Source organism: Thermobia domestica, chromosome 7, assembly GCF_964235325.1.
Source record: "Thermobia domestica chromosome 7, izTheDome1.hap1.1, whole genome shotgun sequence".
NCBI lineage: Eukaryota > Metazoa > Arthropoda > Insecta > Zygentoma > Lepismatidae > Thermobia > Thermobia domestica.
This window is the reverse complement of record NC_137460.1, coordinates 300,455,470-300,472,686: the sequence shown is the minus strand read 5'-3', so window position 1 is coordinate 300,472,686 and position 17,217 is coordinate 300,455,470. Positions and strand designations below refer to the sequence as shown.

Below are 17,217 nucleotides of genomic sequence, written 5' to 3'. Positions count from 1 at the left end.
AAATTTTATACATTTATTATCAGTCAAAATAGAAAGTTGAACTCTCTTTAAAAGTCACATATTTACATTTTACTTCCTTGAATATGTTATATAATAACTCATACTTTCCTAATGATTTCAGATTTGTTTCGTTTTCTGAAGTATTGAGTACTATATAACTGCTCAATCCGTAACATCACAATAAGTTAATTAACAAAATGGCTTTTGATTGCTTCAACATTGCTTTCGTTAAAGTTGAAATGAACACTGAAGATGAGTCTACTGAAGATTTTAATTACGAGCTAGACAATAGTGTCAAGAATGTGTTGGAATGTGAAGACTCCCCTTCAGCATCGTATATATCACGATCAGAATGTAAGAATGAGGAAGAAAGTGAAATTCAGGGAGATGATGGCATTCAACTGTCCATGTTAAGAGAAACTTTGATGCATAAGTTAAGGACTGATTTACCTATAAATCGTGAATATTTTCATAGTAACGAGACATTGGTCAGTCCAAAATCTAGTCATCTTGCATGCACCACAGAAGAGTCAAGCTGTCAAATGTCGGACGTTATAGGAGATCAAACCGATGAGAACGTTCAAGAAAATAAATCTGAAGAAATTGATAGCAATGCTCAGGAACACGGGTATGTTTACATTTGTTCATTTCTCCAAAGTTATATTTTAAATAAAGATTTCTTTTCAGATTTTAATATTTTGTTAACTATCGTATCTTTAGTGTTAAACAAAGAAAATGTAATTGTAAAAAGTGAAGTACTGGGAAGTAAATGATTTCTACCCTATCTTTGCTATGTAAGACAGTAGGCCTTTCAAGTGTAACCGTATCTTAGCTATGTAAGACAGCAGGCCTTTCAAATGTGAAAGATAAAAACGTCTTTGTGAATTACAAGGAAAGCCATCTTCACTCCATTCTTAGTGTTAGCTCAACTGTTGATCCTATCTACTGCTGACCAAATCAAGGAAGATAAATGATTTCCCCTGGTAAATGGTGCACAAGGTTAGAACAATCACTTAGTTTTGCCATAAGCAAGTTACCTTAAAATAGTATTAAATCATCAAAATACTTATTATGGATCTCTGAGACATTGAATGTAATACGTGGTATATTTACGAATTGAAAGAGAATTTGTTCATATATTTGATGTTGCACAACAAGTGAAACTGAGTGGGTAGATTTACATTTGCTTGTCTTACATATCAAACACGTTTAAAGCGTAAACGTCCAATTTTTATATTCATTTGTGTTACGTTTTTATTTTCGAAGCGTGTCCTTAACCTAAACAGCATAACAGTTGGGCGTTAAGCTCAAAGATTTCATTTTCATTTAATTTCTGTTTCTTTATACCAATTCATTGTTTACTCTCAAATTTTCAACCACAGCTTATAATTCTAAATGCCGATTCAAATCCAATCATCTATAGAAGAATAGATAACAGTGTCTACAAATTATCTCGATTCCACACTAACTACATCACACACACAATATGTACTTCAAAACCGGTCGAATATGTGCCTACAGCTATAGTCATTTTCGCCTAACTACTACACTAACTAGGTTCCCAACACTCTTCTCTTTACATAACAGAAAATAATACATTCCGTCCAAGTAAAAAAGAAATTCACATTAAATTTTTTTTACAGTTTCAGTTGTTTCTTCTTTCTCTTGTTTTCTTATTTTGTAACGGTATTCTCTTGGCTGTACTATTTTTATGGAAAACGCTACCAGTGTGCTGGAATAATGTTACTAGCGGAATAGCTAGAATAATATCAATGAGACAAGGCACATCATGCATCATACCACTTGAATTTATGGTTTACTCACAATCCTTCAACCACATCTTATAATTCCAAATACCGTGTCATATTCAATTGTATTCAACAATATACAACTCCATTTACAAACTATCTTCATTCCACATTCAGAATATGTACTTCGCAGCAGGTCGTGCGTGTGGCTACATCTCACAGTATTTCCTATACTAATTATTTTCCCATCAATTTATTTAGGTGCTCTGAAATTGAAACACTATTTTTTTTGTGTGTGAACACTATTGATTGTTGTTCTTTATCCTGCATAAAAAAGTTAATATTCTTAAGAAGTACCGTATTTATGGTGTCTGATGGCTATTGAAATTTAATACAGTAATAACATTCCATTAGTAGAAACACACACAAGGTTCTTCGAAGATGTCCAAGAAAGTCATGTGGTTGTCGAGAGGAAAGTGTTCAGTGTTGCATATCTGATGCTTGTAACATTCTGTAAACCCAAATTAGCAGATCGTTTAATCCATCTTAGTAATAATAACTAGTCGGAAGAAGTATTTACTGTCTTGAGTTGTTCAAATAAAAACGCTAAACGTAGAAAGTGTTAGAATTCGTGAATATATGTATTATGTAGATCGATGGATAACTTGCATAGAGCATTTCTTTTCCGACTGGCTTCCTGTATATGCTTTCGATTTTCCAAAAATTCGTTAACAACATTGGTCTGACATTGATTCGTATTTTGGGGAAACTTTAATAAAGAATCGCTTTACGATGATTTTTACAAGTAAGCAGCAGTTAGGATTCCATTTCTTATTTTTAAAATTGATACGTGGAGAATGAACGGAAAATCAGATCTTAATTAGTTCTGGATTGAATTGTGGTTTATCTTAGAGCAAGGCAATTATATGCTATAACAAGGTCTGCTCATACCTATATTTACCAGTAATGTTTTCTATTTAATGTTTCTAAGCAGAAGAAGCTGAAATACTATTCTTCTTTTATGCTTAAAATGATATCAGTCAAGCAGATAAGCATATATCCAGCCGAAATATTAACTGAAACACATATTAGGATCTTGCGAATAAAATTCTAGAAATATTCAACAGACTGCAATATGCTTGATATACAATACTGGCATATATATATATCGAGTTCATATTGCATATATGTATTCATTACAGTAAAACTTGGCGCGGGAGACCCGGGTTCGATTCCCGGCGGGAGCTCATGTGGTTCGAATTCCACGTTAATCAGTAGGTCCACGTCTCATATAGCCTCGCTGCTGAACGGGACGTAAAACTCAAAAGCAATCAATCATTACAGTAAAACATAGTTTTTTATGTAATAATTATAAAAGGAAGTTGTGTTTACAGAAGACAGACGAATTCTTGTAAATGAAGCTATTAAATGTAATTATTGTAATTCAAAATATTGGATTAATTCTATCATTGATTACGTATACAAGGATAATGGAAACAAGCAAGATAACTGAAAAGCCATAAGTATTGAAAACCAAACATATTTTAATAGCAGTTTGCGACTCAATGCACATTGGGATATAGTCATATGTTAAATTATTCTAATTTGAAACATTGAACGAATTGTCATTGTATCAAGTTCGTAGTGGTTAGGGTTTCTGGAAAAATAGGGTTAGGTAAGTTATCATTATTTAGGCAGGATATAGTGTTTTTTGGAACTAGAAGATAAGAGACAAGAGCAGTGTTTAAATGCTTGATACTTGAAAGAACAGTTTTAGTAAATAGTTGAAAAGAGCATAGCAGGCATGCAGCGAGTGTGATCCCTTAGAAAAGGCAAATTAATACTGACGGGCAATTACAGTCATCAAAGAACACCACAAAGGTATTTCTTGTTTACGGAGAGTTTAATGGAATCTGTGGAGCGTTTTCCTTTCCATTCTTGATTGTTAAATTTTTTCAATATACTTTATATAATTATTTATTAAAGAAACAACTGAAAGTTTCAGGGAGTTAAAGGGTGACCACCTGAGTTGATAATGCTGCCTGACCACCTCTAACTACTGGTCCGTTTTATGTTTTATCTATGTTCAAACGTTGCGTATCTGGTTGCAATCATTCTTCGCAAATATATGTGATCCCTTGTTTGAAATACGTGTCGTTCTGCAATAATAAAGTACTTGATTTATAAAATCTAGAAGTGTTTCAAACTCTTCGAATTGTTAAAATGAGTAAAGATCAATGCGACATTTTCGGTCATCTGGTGTAGCACAAAGCTGAGTAAAATAGGCTAAGTTGGATTTAATTTGGTTAGTAAAGTTGTTAATAATTTGGTTAATAAGAATTTAAAATTTAATTTTGGTTCAATTTAAAAATTCTAAACAATATTCTGTTTCAGATGTGCCTAAAGTAATTTAGAGTGCACACTGTCCAATAATCGAGAATACTTACTTGTTTGTTTTACTCACTTGTATATTTGACACTAGCGCTTCGTTCTAATCACCATGGCTTTTGTCTCTAATTATTATCCTCATATATTTCTTATTTTGAAATGTTTCCAACATTTTAGTGATTCACTTTTCAGATTTCGCAACAAGCGGTACTACAAATCATATACACCTTATCATTGTATCTCTTATCTAAATACCGTCTTCTTTATGTAGGCTTTTGTTGACAGATTGGTGAGATACTGCATCCCCATCGAAGTGTCTTTTCAATTGTCCTCTATCTGTTCTTCCTATATTTTAACTCTTAGTTATTGGTCCACATATGTTTCTTACTAGCCTTCGATTTTTCCATTCAAACCCTACGTTCCTTTTAGAACTCCCACGAATAATTCCAAGTTCACGTGGTCAGAAGTCTTTTCTAGATCATTTAAAACATCATGCAACTCTTTCGTGCCTCGATATATTTTAAGCAGTTTCTCTTATTAAGCCAATGGTATCTTTTGTGCCCTTACCTCTCCTAAACATGGAGTGCTCTCCTCAACTTCTTTATTTGTTCTTCCATGTAACATTCTGTTTAGCATTCGGAGCACAAATTTTCCTGCATGCGATATAATACTAATTGTCATGTAGTACACACATATCTCTGGGTTTGATTTCTTCTAGCGGTTAGATGATTGTTTTGAAGAAATCTTTTCGTCACTCTCCTATTTCATATATTTTATTGCAGAGACGGAACAATTCTTTCTTGCCCTTGTCTGCTATGTTCTTAATGAGTTCTATTAGTACATTACCTTTTGGAGGCGTGTTACGTGAATATTTTCCGAAATAAGTGTTTCTGCGTTCTAAGTTTTGGGCTTGTCGGTACCACTTCAATGTTGATTAGACGTTGGAGAGAATAATTCTTATGCTTTCAAACTGTTTATTAAGGGAATTGCTTACCTGAAGAGCAAAAGGAGTTGGAGCACCGTCGTACCATACTCACACACAGTCTGTGAATTTCTGCTCTTGCATCTCAGATACTATATTCGGAACACTCATAAATAAGAATATTCAGTCACTTATTTGTCAAAGATATATTGCCAGAATAATTATAGTGCTGTCATCCCAACATATAACATGAGGCTTTCCAATTCCTTGGTGACAGTCAATGTTATTTTTAGACAAAACGGTGGAAATACTCGGTCGAAAAAGTGTAACAAGCTTTTCCGGGCCAACCATCGTGAATAACGTTCTTCTGGGGTTTCCTCATTAACACCAAGCAAATGATGGTGTGGTACCTCACGTACAGGTCTCAGGTCGCTTTCTTCCTTTCCCGGTTCTTTCTTCCTTCCATTTCCCCGGATAGTGTGCTCACCGAGGGACGTCATACCTCATACGTAACGGGCTAAATAGTCACAGATGCGCAAATGACAGCAATCTAAATACTAAATCCTGTATTTAGAAAAAAAAACTTCCTTTGTGAATTGCGATAACCGCACATTCTCCGGAAAGTATCGTTGGTGAGCGAGGCACTGATTTTGGAGTTTGTATCAGCAGTATGAGAGGCTCGAACATGTTTCATGTCCTTGTCAGAAGTTTTATTCAAAAAGATAGATCCGTATTCTTTCATATTCAAACTTTTTATATGATCGTGCTCTGCTGAACGCGATATATTCAATTTAGCACCAGTTTTGCAAAGCAGACTAGTTGGGAGGATCACAATTGAACGAAGGTCAATATATTTTTTTCACATGTCTACTATTTTCTCTAGGTCAGTGTGTTTTTGACAAATCGTTACGCAAACGAAGGAATATTGTAATCAATCAAGGTTGCTTTACGAAGTGAGTCCTGGCCAAAGTGATCTGTAAATAGTCATTATACAGGGTGCGGCACGTAAAACCGGCCCGTCGTAATATTCTGGTATATTGTGATTTTGGCAACACTTAAATAATCTACCTTCCTACCAAGAGATGGCGTGTCGAGGTCGGGTCGACTTACGTGACCTGCAGCAGTCACGTGCAGCCGCAGCCAGTGAAACTTGTCGAAACCAGTTGAGAAAAGGCCTCGTTGTGTTAAACCGGGTGAGTGTCAGTGTGTGATAATGCCGTATTCGATACCCGAGCGTGTTGCCATTGTTGAAGGGTTCATTCTCACTGGATCTTTTGTGAAAACAAAGAATTTGTTTCGGGAGAAATTTCCAGGACGTTCTGTGCCACCAAAAAGCACCATTCAGGAATTGATTGAAAAATGGCAGCGTACAGGATCGGTTCAAAATGCTCGCAGGAACAGACGACCATCTGTCTGCACACCTGAATTAAAGATGCAGGTGGAGGAGATAATGACAAGAAGTCCTCGAAGTCAACCAGGAGATTGAGTCAACAGGTTCATGCGAGTGAGAGAAGTTGCAGATGTGTTTTAAGGGGACTGAAGTTAAAACCGTACCGGATAAGTGTTGTGCAAGAACTGAAGGAGCCTGACCTGCAGAAGAGGGTGCATTTCTGTTCATGGCTGTTGAGCAATGTTGCCAGTGGTTTCTTGGATCCACTAATGCTCATCATGAGTGACGAGGCGTGATTCCACCTGTCTGGGTACGTAAATTCCCAAAACAACCGGTATTGGTCGACAGAAAATCCACACGCAATCCACCAGGTTCCCTTGCGTGATGAGAAGATTGGTGTTTGGTGTGCCATTTCCGCCACACGCGTTATTGGGCCCATATTCTTTGAGACAACAGTGAACAGTGACGTGTATATGGGAATCCTGGGGGAGTTTTATACACACTTGACCGTAGAGAAGCGTCAGTTATGTTACTCTCAGCAGGACGGTGCAACATGCCACACATCAGCTGCATCATTGTCCCTTGTGCATGAGATGTTTACACTAGAGAGGACAATTAGCAAAAGCTTGTGGCCTCCTCGGTCACCAGACTTGTCCACGTGTGACTTTTACTTATGGGGACTGTTAAACGGAAGAGTATACGAAACAAATCCACACACAATTGAAGAACTCAAGACCAGGATCCAGGATGTCACCAATAGCATTACAAAAGAACTGACAAGGGTATATATGAATCTCCTCAATCGTGCTCACATGTGTGTTGAAGTGGGCGGAGGACACTTTCAGCACCTGCTGTGAAGGTGAGCAGTCATATTCAATACATTACATTTCATTTATGTGTTGTAGTTAATCATATTCAATACATTACATTTCATTTTATGTGTTCACTTTACGGGCCGGTTTTACGTGCCGCACCCTGTATGTATGCTTGTTTTTGTGTGATCGTGCGTGTACCGACACAGCATTTACCGTTCCTCTGTAATTTAAATGGAACCACTCACATCAGTCGTTGCCTCATAACCGAAATAGTCTGTGTTATTATGTTTAAAAATAATGTTGTGTGCTCTTAAATATCTGAAAGTCCATGTGTGATGAGCTATATCATACACATGTATCAGCATTTCAAAGATTTCAATTTCTTCATACCTGTGTAAGGTTAAATGAATATCGCCTGAATTACATACATTTAGTATAAATGATTCTCTTTTAGTCGTAGTTAGTAATAAAAGAAGGGAAAAGTAGTCCGTTGAAATACATTTCGGTAGTATTGGTGTAGTTTCATGAATGCCAAAATTACAATTTGGATGTATGTTTTTTCGGTACAATTTTTGTTTGTTGTAGATAGTGGGTAAGCTTGCAGTTAGTAACTAACTCTATGGCCTATGGAACCCGGAGGTTCAATGACGGGTTCGCAAATGCTCTCCGCTGACTTCTATCCTTAGCTACCTGCATCCAGTTTCTACTTTGGATTCCAATCTCTGCGAGATCCATTTTAATATTGTCCTCCCATCTGCGCCTAGGTCTTCCTAATGGTCGTTTTCCGATCGGTCTTCCAGTCAAGACTTTGAAAGCGTTTCCACTTTGTTCCATTCCAGGTACATGACCTGCCCATCTAAGCCTCTTAGACTCGACGACCCTAACAATGTTGGGTAAACCATATAAATTACGTAGTTCCTTGTTATGAAGTTTCCATCATTCTCCATTCCCGTTCCTCTTGGGCCCGAATATTCGTCTCAGTATCTCGTTCTCAAATACTTTCAGTCTGTGTTCTTCCCTCAGGTTCAGATTCAGAAAAATGAAAAGAACTATTACCACATTCAATAAATTGTATGTGATAGTACTAAATTAATCACATTTTGTATTAATTTAACATACCTAACTTGTACCATTACACTTCAGGGATATAACAGGTTCCATAATAAAAGTGGGAATGAATGAAGATCAATGATTGTTTTTGAATTTGTCTAATAGATTGGTAAATAAAAGCGACGGAAAAATTCGTCGGTAATTCATGGTTTTGTTTCAACCCATTAGTACATATAATCCGAAAAATCGGATGTTTTGTTAAGTACGTTTTAATTCATTATAACCTCACATACAGAGCTTTTACGAACAAAACATTGTTGCCCGATCGCTTAACAGTCGTGATAGGGTGTTATTGTTCTCGAAAAACTTACACTTTTGTTTTATAGGGCAAATCCTTGAAAGGTGGCCATTGTTATTGAAATATTAATAATGTTTCACATACGTGACTGTTAAAGAAATGTGAATTCGTTGTCAATAACTAAAACAGTTTACCAAAGTAACTAGGTGTTAATGTTGTATGAAAAATAAAATTTATTGATTTTAAAAACATTTGTGAAATATAGGCCTATTAGTCAAGTGTTTCTTGCGCATGTGATATTATTTAAGGCACTTGCTGCTCACTACAATCGAAAATTTCAAATAGTCCTCTACACTAGTTTAAAGTGCTCTAAACATACCCCAAAATAAAAAATTTTGCCCAAATATTATCTCTAAGAAACTTCATGCACTAATGGGTTACTCTTGTTAATCTAAGAGCTAAAAATGTTACTAAACCTCCGAAATTTTCTTGTAAGCAAATCATATTGTGACCCTTAAATATTCTTGTGGTGTTAATATTGTCCAAGTTAATAGAGGCACAGTATTTAGTTGTTCAAAATATGTTAGCTAATTTCGATGTTACGTTCATGAATTGTACTTATTTCAGAGTTACGAATGTACATCCTTCACATATCGGAATTACACCTGAGGGAATATCAGAATGTGAATCTGATAAAAGTAGCACTTGTCGGCAATGTGGAAAATGGCTTTTTGGAAGAGAAGACGTATCGGAGCACATGTTAACACACAAAAATGCAAATGATTATTGTTGTCACGAGTGTGGCAAGCGATTGACTTCGGAATCAACTTTAGCAAGGCATATGTTATTGCACGGTGGTGATAAACCTCACGTCTGTAGAGAGTGTGGAAAAAGATTTACTGAAAAGTCTGGTTTAGCTAAACATTCATATAGTCATATTCGTGAAAAAAACTTTAGTTGCAGTGAATGTGGAAAGCAATATACTACGAAATCTATTTTATCAATACACATGTTAACACATAAAAGTGAGAAATCTTATGTTTGTGAGGACTGTGGAAGGGGTTTTATTGTAAAGTCCAGATTAGAAAGGCATATGTTAACTCATAGGGATGAGAGAAGTTATCTTTGTGAGGAATGTGGTAAGGCATTTCGCCGGAAGCAGCATTTACTGGATCATATGTTAACACATACAGGTGAAAGACTTCATCCTTGCCCAGTGTGTGCAAAGCGGTTTAGTTCAAAGTCATGTTTAACAAGGCACATGTTAAATCATACCGGAGAAAAGCCTCACACTTGCGAGGTGTGTGGTCGAAGGTTTACTGAGAAATCTTGTTTAATTAAGCATTCATACACTCATACTCGTGAAAAGTTATATAGTTGCATTGAGTGTGGAATGCGATTTACAAAGAAATCAATTTTAGGACTCCACGTGTTAACACATAAAGGTAAAACGCCTCATTTTTGCCAAGAATGTGGAAAGCAATTCGTTACAAAATCAAAAGTAAAAAGGCACATGTTGATTCATATGGATCAGAAGCCTCACCGTTGTGAGGTATGTGGTAAAGGATTTACTGAATTGTCTAATTTAACGAAGCATTTTGTGAAACACACTGGTGAAAAACGATATGCTTGCAAGGAGTGTGGGAAACAATTGACAAGAAAATCAAATTTAGAAATGCACATGTTAACACACAGAAGGGAAAAGTCCTTGATTGTTGCCAGGAATGGTAAAAGCGATTCAGTATAAAAGTAACTTCAACGGTAACTTTACCTCTGATATACAGAGGTAAACAGAAATATTGGAAACATCTTTATGAGATTATTGTGGTTGCTTCCTTTGAAAGTCACCTTTTGACCTATTAAAATTTGAATGACCCAGATATTTGCTTTAAACAAAATAGAAGTTTATTGTGTAACTGATGTACGTATGCGCTATTTATTTGATGTAATTGCGGATGTTGGAAATATATTTTGAAAATTCTTTTTAACGATTTCGCAACTGAAATATTGGGTCGAAATGTAAACTTCTTTTAACAGATAAGTGAAAGTGTCATATCTACAACAAATGAGTAAAGAAACATAATAGTAAAGAAATTTGGAAATATATATGTCAACGTGCATAGTTGTGAAACGTTATTTTTATGATTGTTGCGAGAGAAATTAAATTGACGAAGTATTTACTAACATATTGCTAGAAATTATCAACCTGTTAAAGATATGGAAAGAACATAAACTGTGAAGTCATTTTAGTAGACTTTAGTATACTCATGTTGGGAAAACTATAAAGATAGTTAGAAACCTCAGTTTTAATGAGATTTGTGCAGCGGTATGTTAAGCATTGGCAGAGACATGTCAAAAACAGTTTTATCTTGTCGTTTAACCTCCTAACGACTTAATTATCGGAGAATTTTTTGGCAAAAATACTCAATTTTTATTGCTTATTTGAATATAGAAGGTACATAATAAAATTATCTCTTCATAAATATTTTACATTCGGTAGAGGAAAGAAGCTAAACATAACTTGCAGATTTTTATCCCGAGTTATCTCGGGCAGTAGAAATGAGAGGGACGCCGTTATGCCATTTCCAAAAAATGTATGGCATTCCGCATTTCCTAAAAAATTATAACGAACAAAGATAGGCACGGGGGCTACTTTATGTCATGCGTCCCTCTATATTTTCATATTCACTTTTACCCTTTATCCCGGAGCTATAAGAAGTTCAGTGTAGATATAGATGAAATATTCGTGCAGTGACGATATTTATTGATAAATGATGTACATAGGGTGTTGCATACAATAAAATAATGTTTAAAATTTCCTACTTGGTATCGATTTTATCCCGAGTATTCTCGATACAGGCTGGTAGAGAGAAAAACTACATTAAATTGAACAAATACGCTAGTGGCACTGCAGCACAAAGCTGCTAGATATTACAATACCCCTAGGCAAAATAAGTATTTGTAAGGCAAAATAAGTACTTCGAACACTAATACACGGACTCTTTCGTGACAGGTACAAAGGAATAAGAAAGAAACCCAACATGATAACGGAAAAATACTAATTACATTTTAAAAAAAAAACTAGGTATCTCGTTATATGTTCTTAAGGAGGAACATTATGAAGAAATAATGTTCAGAAAGCCGGTATGAAAATATATTTCTTGAACATCTATGTCTGCGAGAAATGTGGGAAGCACTTTATCATTATGATTTATATATATTTATAGAAGTAAAGAATATCATACATTAACTTGGTATGAAATTTTCAATCTAATATATAAAATTGTGTTATTGTGCTGTGTCCAAAAGTCCCGCAACCCGAAATTGGAGTATCAGGACTTTTGAGCCGTATACCCAGGTGAAATATAGCTCGCCCGAATAAGGTCTATCTCCGTAGATATTTTTAGGGCAAAAATCATCAGAGAGGTGTTCGTAATTCGCCCTCACATACCAAACATATATGGTGATTTTTTTGTTTCTTTTTATACAAGACGTAAACGATCATGGAAGTGAGCCAAATTTGACTTTGTGTAGAAATGGTAGTTATTGGGTACACCGGGTGAGATTGTATTACACTTCAATAAGAACAGCACATTGCACCACGTACAAACACCCCACATGAGACTGGCATGTCATAAGAATACTGATTTCAAGCATAATGTAATATGCCAAGACTAACGGAAGTAAACAGTGTCAACACGTGTCTAGCCACATACTACTGCTCAGAGAATGTGTTGGAAGCAACCAAAAAGGATTGAAATCATTGTAAAAGTCTTGCCAGAGAAAGACAGATCATTCCATTTCCTCAGTCATTTCCCTCTGTGACAGTTTCATTTCATTTGCAGATATGACTCAAAGGTTCTGTTACTCAAAATTGGGGCGGCACGATTTTCCGGATACACTATATTGTACCAGTATAATGCAAAATAAAATATTTGCTCTAAATATTCTAATTCTTTTGAACCAGCTGCGAACCTACAAGATGAGCGCAATCTACCGTCAGACTGCTTGAAGTACTAAATATTTAAACAATAGAAATTATATATGTATCATGTTTCAATGAAGTAAATCCGCACGTTAAGATTGTTTGCAAATCCAGACTCCTAAGAAAACATTTAGATCACTCCATATCCAATCATTTCAAGGATCCATGGTGTTCAATATAAGTTGTTAGAACATAAAATCAAATGTAATTTATTCAAAAAATACTTTATATATTACGAGAACTGTAACTTCCAGATATTCAACGCAAACCCATATTTTCATTATTTGTCAGTGTGATGTTTTATTACGATTTTGCGTCACGTTTCTCGGAAGCAAAAATATTTCGAATCTGGTTAGAGAGTTAAGAAAATGTAGAAACAGTGAGAAAGGCATATGACGAGACAATCCTTTCAATCTAAAATCTTTATTATTTCGTAATATGGCCGACCTTATTACAAAATTTATTTTAGCTATTATATGTTCTTATAATGATTTATCTATTTCTTTTTGTGTATATACGTCGTGTGTTTTTGTTTTAAAAGTATGAAAAATGTTTTCCGTTGCGCATAAGAATAATAATTTAGTTACTCTTTCATATACAATAATTTATATTTTTTATTTAGAATATTGTAAAATGTCATTGTATTACTCAATTTGAATGCTTAATATGAAGTGTTAGTAGTACTGATGATTTCAGTTGAGTTGGTTTCAGTTTAGCGTCCCTTTCAGCATCAAGGCTATATGAGACGTGGACCTACTGATTAACGTGAAATCCAAACCACATGAGCTCCCGCCGGGAAATCAACCCGGGTTCCCCATGCCAAAGACGCTAACCGCTTAGCCACGAGTGAGCTCAGTGATGATTTCAGATTAGTCTCAAGATGCAATTACCTCATCCGTAGATAATTTACATTGCTCATCATAGGTTACCAGTATCTTTCCAATAATACGAAGGATGATCAAAAACTATTACAGAGTCTATTATGCCTCCTATCTAAGCATATTTGGAAGATTAATACATGTGGCGGTAGAGAGCACTCAACACTAATACTCGATCCAATCGTCTTTTGCATAGTCAAGTAATTGTCACATTGATGTTTCCCATACCGGTTGCAAAGTAGTCCAAATCAAGTTCTCTCAACCATTATGAGGCGATGGTTTTAACCCATCAAATGTCAGAGAATGGTGTTCAACCATGCTCCGCTTTAGAGCAGGGAAAATGTGACCGTCACTGGAAGCTAGGTCAAAGTTGTAAAAGGGTAGTCTAGTTGTTCCCAGCGTAAACACACAATACACTCAACAGTTATTGTGCTGAATCGGGTATAACATTTTCATCCATAAGAAATACAGTACGGCAGAAAAGAGTGAGACGTTTTCGTATGATGCCATTTTGTGTCTTGAGAAGTTTCCTGCCATACTTTTCAGCATTCACATTCCTCCCTGTTCCAAAGAATCATTCAGTAGCATGCCTGATATATCCCAGATTACAGTGCACAAAATTTTTCTGAGCGATGGAAGCAGTGGAATTTTTTTTCTACATGGGAAAGATGGATGGTACTATTCCAATGATGTCTCTACTTGATAGAGTATGCAGATGCAATATGATTTTATCAATAATCACTACACTGTGAAGAGAATTATTACCCTCCGGTGTGTAACGCTGTAGAATCTTCAGCGTCGTCGCCATTCTGGTTGATTTGTCGCTCTCAGATTAATGCCCGAGGCACCCACTTTGTCCACATATTCTTATGCTTATGAACATAACCTAAAATGTTTTGAATAACACCATATGGTAGTGCCAGTTTAGCTGATGTTCCGCGTAATGTTCTGTCCATGAGAATGCATTTCAGGTCAGAGATTAAGTCTACTACGGTGTACAGATTGTCATTAACAATACTCGCCCGTCCTTCTTCGAAGGCAAGACACTTTTTCATTATGTGTTGTCTTGAAACTGAGCTCTCAGCATACGTCTCTATATTTTGCCTATGATTGTCAGCAGGTATAGTGCTTTGGGCCACAGGAACAGCACCATTCACCTGACTTCTACTCTTGACCAATTTTCCAGACGAATCACCGTTTCAAATTCTCGCTTCTCGGGTATACGTGATCAGAATCCGAAGACCTCAAACCTGCTTCCAGATAAACATGTTATTAATCTAGAAATAAATTTTTGTAAACTACATTGAATAACACAAAAGTTATAGGTTTTGTAAACTTTTCCCTATTATCACTCGCAGCTTCAACCTGTGTAAAGTCCCGTCAGAGGAAATCTTAAAATCATCACTGGTTAAAAAGTAAAATAGTTTATACCAAATGTTTTCCTGTTAACTAACGTGCGAAATTACACGTTTCACAATTGAGACAAGGTAAAAGCTAAAGTATTACTGCATTTAAGTGGCTCTTTTTCAAGCATAAATTGATATTTTTTTTTTTGGTTTGTAATGAATTGTTTTTTCAACTCACAACGTTTTAATTTTTCTTTCCATCTACTTGAAATAGCACATCTAGTTCTAAGCCCAAATTGAAATCGTAGTAAGTAATTAGTACAATAGGACAAAACAGGATCTGTTATATTACCTATGTTTTACTCAATGGTTGTCAGTTGTTGCTTGGGTTGAAAATTTATTCGGATTAGCATCTACCCTCCCAAATAAAAGATAGAATACGTGGAGAGGCTCTTTTTATGTTTGGAAGATATAAATGCTTCCTTGCTACCCGAGTGTAACCGAAGTAATATTTTTGTACATTTGTAATTTTAGTTGCAAAGCTATCTTGTGAATTTCTCATTTCTGTTTCAAATGTTAAAGTTTGATAACAATTAGCAGTTTGTACCTCTTGTTACCATTTTGTGAAATCTTTGAATCATATTCTGAGTTAGAACAAGGTGCATATACTTTATAATATGTCCAGCAACTTCTTTTAATATACCCCACCGATTGTGTAATCCGTTCCTATTGTATGATTTTCTCCACTCTTGAGTGTCGTAATATATAGTCTTTGAGGTTAGGTGGATTCAGGTGGTAACCATTTTCTTTTGTTAACAGGAATATCCCTTTTCAAGGCAGCTCGTGTGAACTCATACTTGCTTTTATTTAAAATCTTCGCGCTTGCAAACCTCAATGATGTTCACATTAGCTTAGGAATGTAGTCAATCGATCTTAAGTTTCTTACTCTCTACTAGGCTTATGCTCGCTTGATCTTTTTCCTCACTGCGATCGCGATCACTCGTAATCGAGTCTGCCTTTTTGACTGCTTTTACATATGTTGTACAGAATGGTTCCGCTTCGTTTATCATCTGTACCCTTTGGCCTGAAGGATACAAAAGTGGTGAACTAAAATGTTTAATTTCATTTCACAATATACAGGGTACTCCAAAAGTGTGGAAACATCCACATCCAGACTGTTAAGAATTGGGAAAAGAGGAAAAAGATCCGAAAACAGACAAGCGGGAATATTTTTTGAGACGTGATACCATCGGCCGCCATCTTGAAATGGCGGGAACTTTTTAAAATTGGGAATCATATCGTGTGGTACAAGTAGGACTGAAATTTGGGTCCTCGAATTCAGTGGTAAAATGTTTTCCATTGCACAGTTTTATCCGATTTTCTTTTGTTTCAGGTGGCGTAACACGGAATGGCACTAGCAAGGGATGAGCAGATAGAGATTCTGTTAATATCAAAAGAGCGCAGCAGCAGACAGATCGCAGATATTTTCAACGGTTCTCGCCTAATACAGGAGCCCATTTTCCATAATGCAGTGTGGAAAGTAATAGCGAAATTTAAGAAAATCGAGTTGTTGGAAAACAAACCAAAAGCAGGCAGGCCTCGTGTACTGACGGACTATGCGACATCAACTGATGTGTTGGCATCATTCGCTAAAAGTCCCACCCGCAGTTCCCGCCGCCTAGCTCAAGAATGTGACGTATCTCGTACGTGCTTTCTGCGAATCGTATCTGTGCACAAGTGGTGGTATCAATATAAGTTACAACTATTCCAACATCTAACCGACGATGATCCAGACCGTCTAGTCGAATTCTGTGAGTGGGCCGCGGAACAAATCAGACAGAATCCTCGATTCGCATATGACGTGTTGTTCTAGGACGAGGTTATTTTTTTTTGTGTTGGGTGAGGTGAAAAAGCAAAATCGCCGATACTGGTGTGATAACAATCGACATTGGTATGACGATTCTCGGGTCGTTGGCTCTGACAAATTGATGATGTGCGTTGTCTGAGATACCCATGTGATTGGTCCGTTCTTCATCGAGGACAATTTAAATGTAATTACCTATCGTAACAAACTTGAGGAGGAGATCTTGCCATCCGTCGCATTAGAGGATAGCTCTTTCCCTTTGTTCTAACAAGATGACAGGCACCACCTCATTTTGGGTTATGTGCTCGTGAGGACCTCGAGCAATTCCCACGTAGATGGAAAGGCCGGCGAGGACCTGTGGAATGGCCAGTGCGTTCCCCAGGCCTCATTCCATTAGTTTTTTTCTTTGGGGCTACATGAAATCCGTTGTGGATGATACCAAGATGAGGAATATTAACCACCTTCAACCAGAGTTGGAAAAAATAGTTTTTGTAAAGAACAGAACGTGTTTAAAACATGAAAAATGTTTTCAA

At 36.2% G+C, this 17,217-nt stretch overlaps 1 protein-coding gene across 7 annotated transcripts in view; it reads left to right on the top strand.

Annotated features, from left to right (window-relative positions):
• LOC145691105 (uncharacterized) overlaps positions 1 to 16,548 on the top strand; it is a 33,589-nt gene extending 17,041 nt beyond the window's left edge. For 5 of the 7 annotated variants that reach the window (XM_081766797.1, XM_081766795.1, XM_081766799.1 and 2 more), the window contains 2 exons: positions 122 to 628; positions 9,239 to 12,765. In XM_081766797.1, coding sequence (XP_081622923.1) covers positions 198 to 628; positions 9,239 to 10,358 — 1,551 coding nt within the window. In that variant the 5' untranslated portion in view covers positions 122 to 197 and the 3' untranslated portion in view covers positions 10,359 to 12,765. Of the gene's footprint in view, positions 1 to 121; positions 629 to 9,238; positions 12,766 to 16,213 lie in introns of those variants that run through there. The other 2 variants (XM_081766800.1, XM_081766794.1) reach the window with 2 other exon arrangements.
• The last annotated feature ends 669 nt before the right edge of the window (positions 16,549 to 17,217 follow it).